Source organism: Gymnoscopelus braueri (assembly GCF_963280865.1).
Source record: "Gymnoscopelus braueri genome assembly, chromosome: 6".
In the NCBI taxonomy this organism is placed as follows: Eukaryota; Metazoa; Chordata; class Actinopteri; order Myctophiformes; family Myctophidae; genus Gymnoscopelus; species Gymnoscopelus braueri.
This window is the reverse complement of record NC_137607.1, coordinates 42,920,059-42,936,335: the sequence shown is the minus strand read 5'-3', so window position 1 is coordinate 42,936,335 and position 16,277 is coordinate 42,920,059. Positions and strand designations below refer to the sequence as shown.

The 16,277-nt window shown below is 41.2% G+C and overlaps 1 protein-coding gene across 1 annotated transcript; it reads right to left on the bottom strand.

Moving 5' to 3' along the window:
* Positions 1-1,101: 1,101 nt before the first annotated feature.
* On the bottom strand, positions 1,102-6,396 carry LOC308087833 (angiopoietin-related protein 4-like). Its single transcript, XM_080432028.1, has 7 exons — positions 5,910-6,396; positions 5,140-5,250; positions 4,770-4,860; positions 2,972-3,085; positions 2,726-2,821; positions 2,155-2,436; positions 1,102-1,727 (listed from the first exon to the last, which is right to left on the bottom strand). Exons 1-7 carry the CDS (start codon positions 6,363-6,365, stop codon positions 1,555-1,557), a joined length of 1,323 nt encoding a protein of 440 aa, XP_080288154.1. The 5' UTR covers positions 6,366-6,396; the 3' UTR covers positions 1,102-1,554.
* Between the last annotated feature and the right edge of the window lie 9,881 nt (positions 6,397-16,277).

The window sequence follows — 16,277 nt, the reverse complement described above, 5'->3', positions numbered from 1 at the left end:
TTATTAGCTGCACCGTCTGCATTATTGGCTGTCGTTACCTGCATGGTCACTAGGTGGTAAGTACACTTTCATATAAATGGTGCATTTATATAGCACCTCTCTCCAAAGTGCTTTACATTCACCCATTTCACACACACATGCATTGCACATACTGACAGCAAAGGAAACCATGCAAGACACAGACCTCACCGGGAGCAGTTAGGGCTACAGTGTCTCTGTTGCTCAAGGACACTTCGACACTAACCCAGGGGAAGCCGGCGATCTAACCGGGAACCTTCCGATTCCCAGGCAGCCACTCTTGAGGCACTTGACGCCCCATGATGTGAGTTGAGACATTTATTTGATTCATTTATTACATTTTCCCTATCAGTTTTTTGGGGATTTGACTGACAGGCCACTAGCCTGGCACGACCAGACTAAAACAACTCTGGCATTTGATGATTTGGCTCTGGCATATCCGTCTGGTTTTCAGGCTAAGTGGCCACATAGAGAGAGGGCAATTTATGCGACAAATTTGTAAGCCTACTATCATTTTATCTCTCCACAAATATGTATATTTGTTGACACTAGTTGACCAAGTATAAATTAGCCTTCACTTTCAATGTAAACAAAATGTAAACTGCAGCTGCTTTGTGAAAAAAGTTTTTCAATGTTTTTTTGTTAAAACATTTGAACCACTTAGCCCTATTTTGTACTTGGCCGTGCTGACAATTTAATCCCAGACCTTATGGGATAAAACGCATTGGAAAACTGTTGAGGGGATTCAGGGAGCCCAATAGGTACAAACTGTCACCTGGCCTACCGTATGTCATCCTCAAGATTAGTGTGTCTCATTACTTTTTTTTAGTTACATTCATGCAATGGTATGTGATGATTTCCTCAAATAGATAAAGTAGCCCCCTTTTTTGAGGGGAGGGGGATTATAAAATATAAATATGTATTATAAAATGGGTTTAGCTTCTATGTATGAAATGAATACTAATATACTTGTTTCTTGACTATGATCAACCCATGACAACCTCCACTAGGGAGAGCTGTTGTATTGTTTACGACTGACGCTTGGACCAACTGAAACAGTGCACAGCAAAGTAGTGTCTCAAAGATTTGCAAGATTTTATTTTTTTTACTATTCAAATCGGTGAATATATATATATAAAAACAACTGTACAGTAGTCTTGGTTTGAATAAAAGTTCAAAGCTTGTAAATATAAAACTATGGCAATAATTACACAAAATACATAAACATAAAACATCACGTCAAATGATTCAGAAGTGCTACATAGCCCTTATAAAGGGAATTATGTTACAGCAGTTTGTAAGACTGAATTATTCCACTGAGACAGTGAGATAACATATAGCATAGCATATAAATAGTGGTCATTTCAGCTTAGATCACTAATATTTTGCATATTGCAGTTAGCAATATGATTCCTTATACAATCCTCGTCGTGTTGTGAGCTTGTCGATCGGCTATTTTCAGCTTTCCCCACAATAACAGAAAACAGAAAATACACTAGCATAGAGCCCTGAGGGACTCCGCTCAGCCATATGGGGTTAAAGGTGTTTGATGGCGGCCGGTGCGATCTTCAGAGTGGTGGTTCTGAGGGGGTTGTTGCGTGCCGTCATGGTTTTCCAGAACATGGTCTGCTGTGCTCTGGCCTGCTTGTGTCTTCTGGGATACCTGCCGTTCAGGTTGGACTCTCCGCAGCTGCTGAACCACCAGCCACCTGCAGAACACAACGTTCACGATGTTTAACATTCAACATGTAGAAAAACCAACAACAGCAGCATCTTGAATGATATTTAGGGGTTTAAATTGGATTTGGAGTTCAAAATATATAGCTGTAGAATCAAGTATTTTCTTTAGAGATTATTCTATCCGTTCCTTTTTTGGTTAATTGCATAATCGAGAAGTGAGCTTCTCAAAAAAAAAAATTTTTGATTAATGTTATTAACCACATAACCACATATTTTATACTTTATCATACAATGGTGTCATGCAAAAATACATAAAATAGCATATCTAAAAGATTTGAACGTATCGCTTCCGATGCGTTGTGAGTCTGTAGATGTCAGTTAAAGTTTCCCTCCCCCAATGAAACGATAACGTCCCACTGTTGTGACGAGCCCATGTGCATGTGTTGGTTCTCTCACCTGAGAGGAGTTTGGCACAGTTGCTGTTGTCGCTGAGGTCGTTGTCCCTGTCCGACGTAGAGAAAGGACGTCCCGAAGCCCCGGCCGCCTCCACAGACCCAGGAGAGGAGGAGGAGGAATCCTGGAGCAGATGGAGGGCGTAGTTCTGTTCTACTCCATCCAGGCTGAAGTGGTACTGAGCCGACTGCTTCTGTCCCGTCCAGTCGGAGAGTTCCACTTGCAGCGTGTACTGGCCCTGTTTGGACAGTGAGTGCATGTGGTCCAGTCCCAACCAGAACTCACCTGCAAGGTGAAGAAGAAGCATTCAGGTTAGTCACATCATGTGAAACGGAGGTCACTTACAGGTGCTGTTAGTGATATTTGTGTGTTAAATGGATAAAGCTCTATATTCTGATAGTAATCATTGCTATGAGTGTTAGTTCAGTAACTAACAGGGGTCTCCCCATCTCTTCAGCTGTTAAATAAACTGAAAATACATTTTCAGATGGGTCACCAAATTCATCTACATTTTTAAAAGTAAAGAATCGGAGTACTTCTTCCACCACTGGTTTTAGAATGTATGTAGACTCACCATTCAGGCTGCCGAAGCCTTTCTGATACTGGAGCCACAGCTGGTTAAAGTTCTGCGATCCATCGAGACGTTTCTGAATGACGGTCCAGCCACCTTCTGTAGGCAAGAAAAGCGAGAGGAGAAAGACCAGGTCAGATATGTTTTTGAGGCTTCAGATTCCTGCCCAACGTACAAACACATTTTAGCTTTGAGACAAAGGGTGTATAATGAGGTGTGTGTGTGTGTGTGTGTGTGTGTTGGACTCACCAGCGGTCATTTCACAGAGGACAGGGAAGGGATGGGACTGGAGTGGCTGGATGGTGTACACACCACTGGCTCTCTGCCCTCGTTCAAACAGCTCCTGACAGTCTCTGGCCAAACCTGGCACAACCAAACAGAGGACAAACAGACGTCAGAACGGCTCTCAAATTGATCCCGTTTGAGTGCCAATGACCACATTTGCAATTTTTTTCTCTACTCCTCCTGCCCAACACTCCCTGCTGACAGGTTCCGCCCCAGCCCGTAGAAATACATGCAGAGCCACCCCTCCCCGCCCAGCTTCCCTCCCCCAAACACGGGCCAATTGTGTTCGTATAGATAAGACGCTCGACAAAGCTGGATGCACCACTGTGAATTTGAACACGTAACCTCTGCGGGCGGTGGTGGTGGGCAGATACTTTACCACTGCGCCACCCGAGCACCCTACATTTGGGGAGGGGGTCCCAGCAAAATGTGTTAACTCTCTTACTGCCAAGAACGACTTATAACAAATCATTGTCATAACGCCCTGGCTTGAAATAAGTCTGGCAGTGAGAGAGTTAATATAGCATCAAGTCAAACAACTTTAACTCTATTTTGTTCTTCGGCTATTTTCTGAAAATGATAAACACATTTCTTTTTTTATAATTTTGACTTTTTGTTTGTTTGTTTGCACAAATCTTCTCTTATCTGTCTCAAAATCTTTTCAGGTGGGTGTCCTTGACATGAAAATCACTTATCTAGTTGGCTGGTGAATTGTGTAAAGTGTTGGTAATATGTTTGAGTTGGAATCTTTCCAAAAAAACTTTGAACTGACTTTTAGCTGCACTGCCAGCAAGTTAACTATTGTAAACTGAGGAGCAAAGGTCTTGGTTTTCTTTCTGCTTACAGTGTAGAACGGTGTGACCTCACGTAAAACAGGGGACATTGTGCTATAGTTGAAATGCTTGTAAATGGCTAAACTGCTCCTTCTATGATAAGATCATTTTACAGTACCTGATTTCTGTTATTTTAATGTACCATAGGATCCCTATTCTGGGGCAAACCTTCGGCTATTTTTGGCAAAGAGATTTGGTGTAGGGAGAAATGCTAACATATGTACTATAGAAGAGTATTAAATATATTTGTTATCTATACACTTGTGTGTGTGTGTGTGTGTGTGTGTGTGTGTGTGTGTGTGTGGGTCTGTCACAATTATTACATAATTGTCTAATCTTTTTTTTGCATAATCGTGTAGATGAGCGACACGATTACCCTTGCATTGTTTGCTCAACATGTACAATAGCTGAGAGCATGAGTATCTATCTATAGAATTGGGTAGTATGGTGGGCTAGCCCAAAAAATACTGCACTCCACGTGTGGCACCGCTGCTGCTGGTAATAAAGGTTTTACTACTAACACACTTCCAAAAACTGGACAGCTGGGACTGTTTAGTGTCCAGAAAACAGCGTTTAGCTGGGGGGCTTGGAGGTAAACTAGGGGAAAGGTTGTTTGCCGCTTAGGGGTGGACTTTTAAAAACCCTACACTTAGTTGACCTGAGTCCCGAGTCTGACCTACTTTCTTACTAGGCCCACTCCCCTCTTCACCAAATATCTTCACGAAAAATACCCCTGTTGTGAATTTGTAGATCGGCTATTTCCTTCGACTTACCGTTAGTCTCAGAATAAAGCGGTTTTGCTAGTAGTGCTGCTGTATGACTGAACAGCTTTTTTTATTTATATATTTTAGTTAAGTTAGACCAGCTAATGTTTTGGTGGATTTAAGGTAAAACGTTACTTGTTGAAGCATTGAAACATTTTCTCTCACCTGTCTTTGGCTCGTTGTGTTCCATCATGTCTTCCCTCAGCACGGTCTCCTCATCTCTGTGTCGGTGATGTCTCACTTTCCTCTGCACCACCTGAAACCAACACAACGACCACACGTTTTGTACAAGTCCATCCCCAGTAGTTAATGTAGTTGAATGAATCACTAACAAGTCCATCCCCATAGTTAATGTAGTTGAATTAAACACTACCATATGTCTTTTTGAAGTGAACTCTGAACATGTTGGTGAAATGTTTCTTTGAGGATTGTGCTGTGTCGTTCAATTGCAAAATTGTTCTGGATGAGAACTGGGTGTGGGTGTGGGTGTGGGGGTGTGGGTGTGGGTGTGTGGGTGTGGGTGTGGCGTGCGTACCTTGCTCTGCAGTGTCTGTAGGTGCAGGTTATTCTTCTCCAGCTTGTCTTGTTGCTGCCTGATCTTCTCCACCAGCTCATCGATCTGTTTGTTCTGAGCTTCCAGGATTCTCTGCAGACAACGACAGAAAACCTCATGAGCTTCACAGAAGCAAGTGTCACTTCATCAACCTAACTGCATCATGTTGCCTGCCCTACACCGTAGTAGGTCTGCTTAATCTAATGTAATACAACTGAGAAAGAAGCTGATAACAGCCAAAAGACACGCACATCCCAGACCTACTGGATCAAAAACAGTAACGGTATATAAGAATAAAAAGTCTGCACACCAATATTGCTCCCAAATGCCCGTTTACTTGTGTAACGTTTGGAGCCACCAGGCTCTTCCTCAGACCTTTTAAACGTGCATTTGGGAGCAGCAATATTGGTGTGTGGATTTTTTATTCTTATATACAATAGTAACTGGCCATCATGTGGTGATTCTTCTGCATTTTTAGTGATCAGTGTATCGTTATATGAAGCTGGTGGATAAAACAACCCTTTCCTTCACATTTGAATTATGTTTTTGTCAAACATGCATACAGGTATACAGTACATGACCATATATTTGTACATATCTGTCAAAAGGATAAAATACAAAAAAGCTTGAGAGCTTATTTTCATTGTGGTCCTTTGAGTGCAAACCGAACACATTTTTAATAAGGTGATAATCTCTCCTCCACTTAACACCCACACAGACCAGTGAGCAACCCCAGATGTCTCCTCTCTTACCTGGATGAAGGAGCCGCTGTCGTTGCTCTCCGCCTCTCGCTCCCTCTGCACCGCTCCGTTGATCTTCTCCTCCAGCCTGTCCATCCGGGAGAGAACGGCCTCTCTGTCCGCCTTGGCCTCCTCCACCGAGGCCCTCACCTCGCTGGCCAGCGCCTCCACCTTCCTCCCCTGCGCCTCCTCCTCTCCGTCCTGGTGGCTGGCGTGGGCCAGCTGGGCCAGCGTGCCGTTGAGCAGCTGCAGCTGGGCATTGATGTCCTTCATCTGGACCTTGTTCTTGTTGACGTGCTCCTTCAGTCCCTGGCCCAGCTGCAGCATGCCGTGGGCCACCACGTTCACATCGTCCCAGGACGCGAACCTCTCTCTGCCCGCCGCCGCCGCTGCTCTCTTCTCCGCGGGGAAGCTTGTTCCTACGTGGACCATGATGGTGAGTGTGAGTACGACGAGCGAAGGCATCATGTTCTCTGTGTGGACTGGTGTGTCAGTTGGAGATGATGTTAGTGTTTGAGTTGGGTGCTGCCTGGCTGGGTGCTGTGGAGGTGCTTATATAGGCTACTTGTCCCCATGCTGCTGGGGGAAGAGAGCGCCGTCATTGGCTGCTGTTGAAAGAGGGGGGTGTCACACTCTGGTAGTAGAGGAGCTGCTATGATGCAAACGAGACGTCTGTATTTACTGAGTAAACGGAGTGATTACCGAGTGATTTGGCTTGAATGTTGGATTTGATTTTAGTAAATTTTCAAACCAACCTACTATTTTGAGCAGTGATAATCGGTCTCTTCCTGATTTCTCTCTTGCAAGTAATCATGTTTCTTTTGCTTTTCATCTGGGATAAAGTGAAAATATAAACTAACACTAGTATTACTTTTACTTTCTCCCAAATGAAAAGCAATGTATTTTAATTACTGTTTTTGTCCCATTAAGAAGTCATGTTCCTTGTACAGTGCAGAGTCTATTTTAATATTATCTTGGCTGTAGTACACAACCATTTTCTTCTCACATAAATACTGTAGCCTACAATACAATGCATTTGTTACGGTAAATGTAGACCGGTAAATGACTACATTTTCTTTAAATGTAGGCATTTACCTGTCTGGAAAATGATGCAATCAGCTGTCTGTATTACTGATTTAAAGGGTCATTTAGAAACTTCCTTGACAACAGGAAATGTGGGAAATGTCTCCACATGTCCTGTTGTCAAGCTAGTTTCACTTAGAGTTAGAATACAAGTAAGGTACTAAATAGTTATGTGTATTAAATTTAAGTAACCAGTAACTAAATGTACTACCGTAGTTAATTACATGTTAGCACAGTGTGGTGGACAGTGTGGTCATCACACGTTTTCGAGCAATGTGACTAATGCAACCTTGAACCTACATTTACCTTGACACGTACAGTACAAATACAGTAACATAATGCAAATACAGAGTGAGCGATTCTTCAGGTTTTACCTCGTTTTCAAAGTGCGGGCTGGGGACCCCCGGGGGTCCTTGAGGGTGGTTCTAGGGGGTCCTCAGCAAAATTACGTAATATTGCATAGAAATCTGTTTAACCACTTTAACCCTATATACATAAGCTATTTGAAAATAGCCAATCTACAAGCTCACAAGGCATCGCAATCCGACATGCTCTGAGCTTGAAGATCTGCTATTTTCGAAATATCTAAATAAAGTTTGAATATTTTTGAAATATTTTTAACAACCCAAATCTTGTATGGAGGTCCCTGGCACAAACTGTTTGAGAACCACTGGGTTATACAGAGACACACAGCAAAGTCCTTTATTCATTACACTCGTGGATTTGAATGAACTTTAAGACCTATACTTCATTCTATACGACGGAATAGTGAAACTAGCTGGTACAATTCTTAGGAATTCTTTGACACTTTCCACATATGACGACATGCCCTAAATAGGAACGCCAGGTTGAAAGTTCTATACTGTACACACTCAGAGTTGGATTAAAGAGGTTTGTAGCTAAATCTGTGTTAAAGCTTGTTCGTGAGGAAAGCTGTGAAACTCTGAGATCATTCTGAACCACTGTGAGAAGTAGAGGAAAGTTCACCACACATTTTACCTTTACTCCCTTTTCCAGACCAGACTGGCATTCCATGTGACCACACACACACACACACACACGCACACGCACACGCACGCACACACACACACACGCACTAAATTTTCTGCTAATGACGTGCAGATAACATAACCAAATATTTGTAACCTTTCACAGAGTAAACTTGTGGCATGGACATGGATTGATTTGTTTTCCTCTGGTATGCTGTTTAGGTTAGAGGCTATATATATATAGAACATGTTGTTACTCTGTAAACAAAAACTCAATTAAATACAAGATTAGGTAAGATACAAGTGGAAAGGGTTACATCTTTTACATATTTACCAAGATATTGACATTTTGTTAGACACTTACAAAATATAATATAGTATCTATCTATGGTATAAGCCAGCTATGATGCCTGTTGCCTGGTGAACATGACTTGGGCTGTTTAGTGTCAACAGCACTGTAGTTTTCACCCAATAATCTGACCAGTGTGTTGGTCAATGGTCAAGTGAATGATTGGTGTCTATAGTAGCCTACAATAAAATCTTCAGTGTTAATTCTGAGAGTATACAAATGTAACCAAATGTACTAATGGTTACATTTGTATACTCTCAGTGGTACACACTTTTAAGTGGTTATAAAGCTATAAATAGAAGATGGAGAGCGGAAAAGCTTCTTTTAGTTTTTGTTCATACTAATCACTCTAATTAGCTTTCTTTTCACATGCAAAGCCTTGTGTATTGGTTTGACTACTGTACGTGCTCAGGGCTCATGTCCCAGACTGATAACCGTCCAGACAAACAACAACACAACTTAAGTTGTGCAAGTGACGTGCTGTGTGTGAGTAATTGGGTGGGGTCCTTTGTACTTGCAGTGTTTTCACGTCACACACATATCCAAGGCTGTGCACTCCCGTTACGCACGTACAGTATATCCTCACTGTTCTCTTAACCAATTAAAACCTGGAAAACATCTGTCATTTTAGATTTGGACCACTTTAACCATTATTTTATACTTTGGCTATTAAAAAATAGCAGATATACAAGCTCATTGTGCAGCACTACGAGCTTGTAGATCTGCTATTTTTGAAAAATCGTGACAATTTGTGCAAGTCTTTGAATATGTAATTACTGTATGTATATTTTTTTGAGCTAACACTTTTAACTCAAATCTTTGCTTCTGGGGGTCCCAGGAACAACATATTTTGAGATGGGGGTTGGCGGCCAAATACATATCATTTTGGGAGCCCTTGACATGAAAAGGTTTGAGCACCACTGATACAGCACCATAGGATCTTAGGATCTAAAAGACATTTGTAGAATCAGCCTCAGGTCTTCATGGGTTAATACATCCATCCATAATGCATCCACTCCCTCCAGGAATGTCCTGTCCTGGCCGTTGTGCTGCTGACCCTGACAGTCTATGGTGCTGACGCATGAACCTTTGTCGAGTTTAAAGCATTGCACTGTAACATCATCTGGAGGAAGCATTGTGTTTTCTTGCTCTCACAGATGCTCAGAATGACAATGCAGCTGTGCTTGGATGGAAAGTTGCATATACTAACAGTTGATATCTGTCCACTTGGCATAAATGTGCGATTAAGATGCAAGATTTACAAAAGTTACAAAACCTCAAAGCCACGGTGACGCGATAAGCCGGTTTTGAGTTGAAAGGCATGAAAATAATCCCCATCTTAAATCTACAATAATAGCGTAACAGAAACATTTCTGCTAGAGTAGACGTATCCCCATTATGTAACACAAGCCAATATAAGCTAACACAAAACCACATCTATCTGGTTTAAGAGAACACATGAAAACCTTTATCAACATTATCTGCACGGTTCAATACCAGATTTAATTACAGAGACAATAAAAGAACCATAAATTGGAGGGAAGCAATCTGCCTCCACCCCTTGAACCAAAGCCTCCACTAAATATCCAGAAACATTATATTATTGTTGTTTTTGTAGCACCTACAGTATGCCTTTGTATTGCAGTGGCGGAAAGTAACGAAGAACATTTACTCAAGGGCTTATTTTTTACCTGAGTATTATAATCTTTCTACTCCACATCTCAGAGGCAAATATTGCACTTTTCACTACTTTTTACTTACTATTCAAAAATAGCAGCTCTACATTGTTATATTTGAAAACCTTTTGAAAGATTTTGACATTTTGAAACCTTTGAGAAGAAAAAGTCCTTTTGCACACCTACGGAGACGGACAGCACACTGTCTTCACTTACAGAAATCCAGCACACTGTCTTCACTCATGTATTAACACATTGAGTGCCAGGTTTTTTTTAAAACAGGGTGCAGTCAGTGCCTGGATTTTTAACCATTTTTGAACCTTTTTCAAGTAGTCACAAAACATTTTCAGTGATCACCGTCCTCACGGTGATCCCCTCATTACACACATAGAGGTCTCGTACAATCGGGGGAAAAACATTAAAAACATTCGGTAATCCGTTCCATAGTTGCAGCCAGTTGAAAATTGTCGGAAATACATAGTCAAAAAATAAATACACTGGAGCCGAGATACAGGCTTTTGAAGTCATAAGTTAACCAGGAAGTGGATTAAAGTCTAAATCTTCGAAAAATGATATCTCCTGGTGCTGTGAAGGGATTTTTTTTTTTTTTTTTTTTTTTTTCCCCCAAAAATGGTTATAACCGTTTTTGGCACACCTCGTTTGGATTATGAAAAACGGTCCGGACCGTTTTTGGCACTCAATGTGTAATAGGGATACAACGTTTCGGTCACCCGGACCTTCATCAAGCATAAAAGTTTTATCAGGTTTTATCAGGCATAAGAAGGTCCGAGTGACCGAAACATTGTATCCCTATTAATACATTTTTGTAAGTGAAGACAGTGTGCGGGACTCCCCCTTTCTGCTCTTCGAAACCTTTCAGAAGAAAAAACATCCCTGTGAAATGGAACATTCTGCACAATGAGTACTTTTACCTTTGGTACTTTAAGTATATTTTGATGCCAATACATTTGTCCTATTTTTAATACAGTACAATAGATACAATAGGGTGTTTATATATTGTGGATTGTCTTACAAAAAAATCTGAGTAGTTCTTCCACCACTGCTGTATAGATTACAACCACGTTTTATTTGTACCATACACTACAGCACGCTGCATCCTTTTTGACTGCACGTGCCTCTCCCTGGGAGGGAGAGCCTGGGGCACCAGGCATTTTTTGGCCTCACAAGCAGGTTAGCGTGTGAAAGGTTGAGGATGAGAGAATGTCATGTCACGTGCATCAGCCTGGCCTGTAGGCGGAATACTATAGTCAACGTCTCTGTGTCTAATCAGACATGCACAGCTGGACGCAGAGAGAGAGAGAGAGAGAGAGAGAGACATAGACAGGGAGATGGGGGCCCAACATGGAATCCCTGAGGCTAAGAACTACAACAACATATTTTAGAGACAAGCCGTTGACTGGCTGGGTTGTGACAAAGGCTTGATTTATCCTTGGTTGCACACCAGTGTCACGCATCGTAGAAGCCTATAAATCAAGCTTAAAGGTACTGTAGGGTAAGGGATGCTTTAACAAGGTTTTTGTGTGAAAAAGACAGCTCTATATTCTGATAGCAATCATTGCTTGTTCACCAGCTCTTTAATAAACCGAAAACCCATTTTCAGGTTGGTTGCCAATCTCAGTCAATCAGGAAATTACCCATTTATCAGCTTCGATTTTATATTTCTCCGGTTTCAATTTTGTCTGCTAATTTCTTTGCGTCATCACTTCCAATTTAACTTATTTAGTAATGTCTACCTGTATGTTCTTCAAAAGCCAGCCTAAACAAATCAGACTGTCAATAAGGGCCAACAAACTGTACGATTAGCTCCAAAACACTATCCATTTTGCAGAAGAACAACTTCAACTTTATTGTCACATCACAAGTTTACAGGTGTAAAAGGGGGTGAAATGTTTTTCCAACAAGCTCCCAACAGTTTGCTGTTTTGAGAAAAAAGTCATAAGGGCAAAGACTAGAGAAAGAAACAAAGGGAATGAAAGTCTTATAACAAGAAGGATGTCCAATATACATAAGGTGTATGAAATAATGTAGAAATGCTTCTTGTGCAGTTAGAGAAACATTTGCAGCAGATATAGAATCATAGGCTCTTTACATCACTAATGTTTGTTTTACATTGTAACTTACGGCCGGGTTACTATTTGCAGACAGCTGAGTGAGTAAAGAGCAGTGATACTGATTAAGCTTGCAGTCTGGCGGAAGGGATTCAGTTTGGACAGTAAGCAGAGCTGTTATCTACAATCCTTTAAGGTTACACTTTCATTCACTTCCATCTGTCTGAACCTTCACCCACATTCCAGACGCGCTGCATCTGTATGTCCTGTTACTGCATGCTTTGAGGGCATTTTTGCCTTAAACAAACCCTCCCCTCCTTCTCCCGCTCGCAGTGCACTTTCACCTAGAAAGGGACTTCTGGAGTATCCCTCCTTACATGGAGGGATTGAGTCATTGGTTACAGACTGAAAATACACATACGTAATATACACACAGAAAGGGGATTTGTTCGATTCATTAAGTTCAGTGTTTTTGTTTGTTTTGGGGAGGCAGTGTCTCAGGACGTAGAGCAGCCGCTTGGGAATCGGAAAGGTTCCAAGTTCGATTCCTTGCTCCCTCTGGGTTAGTGTCGAAGTGTCCTTGAGCAAGACACTGAACCCCTAACTGCTCCTGATGAGCAGGTTGGTGCCTTGCATGGTTTCCTCTACTGTCGTCGGTGTGTGACTGTGTGTGTAAATGGGTGAATGTAATGCACATTGTAAAGCACTTTCTATAAATGTGCTGTATAAATGAACCATTTACCAATTTAAGTTACTGGTGCCATTTTCAAAGCATGTCTCAAGCCAATTCCCCTATTTATTTATTTTTAATCAAGGGGCGCCGCTTGCCTAGCGGTTAAGGCGCATACCATATGGCCTCTAATGCAGCCTGACAGAGTCACAGGTTCGATTCCCGAGCCTGACGGCCTTTGATGCGTGTCACTCCCCGTCTCTCTCTGCTTATTTCCAGTCACTCTCTACTGTGTGCTATCAATAAAAGGCAGAAAAGACACAAAAATATATTTAAAAAGAGTCAAAGACCCATCTTGAAATTATTAATATTCATATCGTCATGAATAAGTAATGGGGATTTGAATGTGGTTTGTAAAACAATCTTTGCTAACAATCTTTGCTAGACTTAGCAGAGTCAAGCAAATAGCAGATCTAGATAACCTAATTTAACCTTTTCCCTAGTATTTTAAGAAGACAATGCTTCAACATGCTTTGATTCACTGTCCGCTGACGCTGCTGCGTCTTGTATTCTATAGTGATGTTTCCTTTTGTTGTTGTTTATTTAGTTTTCTTACTTTACTGTTTTCTTTGTTGTTGTTTTTTTGTGTTTTAGCTTTTTTTTTTTTATAGTTTTTGATAGTTTTGATTGATTGAATACTTTATTAGTCAGAAATATAAACAGCACGAGGTGCAGTCAGACATTAAGGCTAAAACACAAAAAAGTCCTGGGGACTTGTTTCCATTGCGGTCCTATCTATTCAATTCATCAGCATAGCATAGAAAATAGATAGAAGTACATGTCATCAACAAATACAAAACACTATATGTTGGCAGTGAATGACGCCTCCTTTCTATGGGAAATTGCATTTACCTCCCCCTGTGGTCTCCTGATAGATGGTTTTTCAGGGTCGTTTTGAAAGAAACCAGTTATTTACATTATTTAATGGATGGTGTCTGGGCATTTGAACGTTGGTAACCTTGCATTGTAAAATGTGCTATATAAAGAAAGTGGATTGGATTGGATTGGAGCGTCTAGCCCACTCTGAACTCTTCTCTATTTCTGTCAGTTTTATCTGAAAAACCCTGCTTGACCTTTCCATGGAATATTGAGCTGCACTTCAGTGCCAAGCGGATTCAGATGGTTGTTTACTGAGTGAGATAAGGTTCTCTGGTTCATTGAACCATGGGTGTCTTACTGAATACCATACAGTACAGTACATATGTACTGTACGTCACAGCATTGTGAAGACTCACGTTCTCTCAAGGTTCAACTTTCACCCAGAAACACCATAGAACCCCCCCCCCCCCCCCATAGGTAGACTACATAATAATGTGTAATGAAGTTGTACTCAGGGGCAGTGGTGGAAGAAGTACTGATTTTTAAGTAAAAGTATCAATACTACAATGTAGAAATACTTTGTTACAAGTACAAATCCGGTGTTCAAAATGTACTTGAGTAAGAGTACAAAAGCATCAAAATATACTTAAAGTACCAAAAGTAAAAGTACTCTTTGTGCAGTATGTCCCATTTCACAAGTTCGTCAAATATTTTGAAAATAGCAGATCTACAAGCTCACAATACATCGCAAAGATACGCGTTGTGAGCTTCTAGATCGGAAATGTTCAAATTGCCAAAGTATATTTAGGGTTGAAGTGGTTAATGTACATGTTTTGTAATAATATTCAAAATCTTCAAAGTAACTAGTAACTAAAGTTTTCAAATAATTGTAGCGGAGTAATAAGTACAATATTTGTCTCTGAGATGTAGTGGAGTAGAAGTAAAAGTATTGAAAATCGGAAATACTCCAGTTAAGTAAAAAACTCAAAATTGTACTTAATTACGGTACTTGAGTACATTTACTTTACACCACTGTTCAGGGTCCTCACTTGGGGTCCCAGAGGATGGCAATTGCTACCCCCTAGTGTTGGAAATGTAACCTCAAATGCAGTTATTATTTTTTGTTTTCTTTCTTTTTAGAATAATCAGATTTTAATAATCTGAGTGCATCTCAATCTGCGCCCGTCTGCCTACATGGGATACACATGTATAGACGCATGTTTTCTTCTCTGCAACCATACGTTCATAAACCACTTTCAATCCCTATTTTTGGCATGCCATTATAGGCAAACGCTTTCAACCCCCTTTTTTTCTCCATACTGAAAATAGCCAATCTGCAAGCTCACAAAGTGTCGTAACACAGCGTCGTGTGAGCTTGTAGATCAGCTTTTTTCATGCTCCTCCACCACCCCTGCCTAGACACCCAGTAGACATTAGGTTCTGAAAGGTCTGCACTGACCCCGACATCCTCCAGGCCCATAAAGGGGCCATGTCCCTCCACTGTATCCCCACTGAGGAGCCCGTCTTCCTTATATACAGTACCTGATGCCCCAGGCCAGCTCAGTTCCTGAGTCTAGAGCTTTTCAGATCCAAAGGGGGACAGACCAAGGAGTCCTGGGCTGGAAGCCCCCTCCTCCATAGTCCTTCATAGTCAAAGCGACTTTGCCCTCAATGCCCTCAATACCCGCATATCTGACTAAATGCCACCAAAGAATTTGCGACAGCCACAATACTAGAGGGAGCGTAAACAACTATCTGGTAACACCCAACTATAGAACAAACATGGGTAAATTCTCCTTCTACAGCACTGCCACCTAAGTGTGGAATGCCCTGACCCCCATACCTTTAAAAAATTGGTTCACTGGCATCCTTTAAAACAGCCCTGAAAATTCACCTTTCAGGAGGCCAAAGGGGGAGGTAATTATCACTTCTCCCTTAGACAGGCGACCCCCCCCCTTTTTTTGTTCTACTCTGTACATATAGTGTTTTATATTTGTAATGATATAGAATTTTGGTGTTATGTTTTATATGTTGATGAATTGAATACAATTCAATGGAAACAAGACCGCAAGCACTTTCTTGGTGTTATCCTTTTAGACCAAGTGTTTGACTGTACTCGTGCTGTTTTGCGTTTTCGTCTAATAAAATATTCAATCAATCAATCCACTCCGGAGTATTACCTTCAGAGGTAATAGTAAGAGGTTGTTATTATTATTGTTATCAGTGTTTTTCTCTCATCTGGTTCTGTATATAAATGCAGTAATATTTCAGTTTGATGTGTGAATGTGTTTGTGAGTGTTTGTGATTTGTTAGATAAAGTGGGAGAGGTTTTCTTTCTTGGGTGACCTTGGCACCAGGCCAAAGCATGGTGTTTATGTTGACCTCCAGTCTGGATGGTCCTTGAGCCCTTGTGATGTAAACATGTTGTTGCTGTCAACCTATCTAGTGTCTATGGACTTTGGTCTCCTCAGGACTGACAGACGGGTATTTGATTTGATTAGATTAGACTTTATGTTGAACCCATTAAGACCTTAGGCTGAGTCTACAAATGACTTCTAAATCAGTAGTTATTGTCACACTTTCAAGATTTTTCAAAAAATGTTCAAAAATAGCAGGTGTACAAGCTTGCAGCGCGGCACGAAGTTGTGAGCTTGTATATCTGCCA

Coding starts and splice junctions, on each gene's coding strand:
- LOC308087833 (XM_080432028.1), bottom strand. CDS start 6,365: ATGATGCCTTCGCTCGTCGTACTCACACTCACCATCATGGTCCACGTA. Junction 4,861..5,139: donor TACAGACACTGCAGAGCAAG/GTACGCACGCCA, acceptor TGTTGGTTTCAG/GTGGTGCAGAGGAAAGTGAG. Junction 2,822..2,971: donor CCTCTGTGAAATGACCGCTG/GTGAGTCCAACA, acceptor TCTTGCCTACAG/AAGGTGGCTGGACCGTCATT.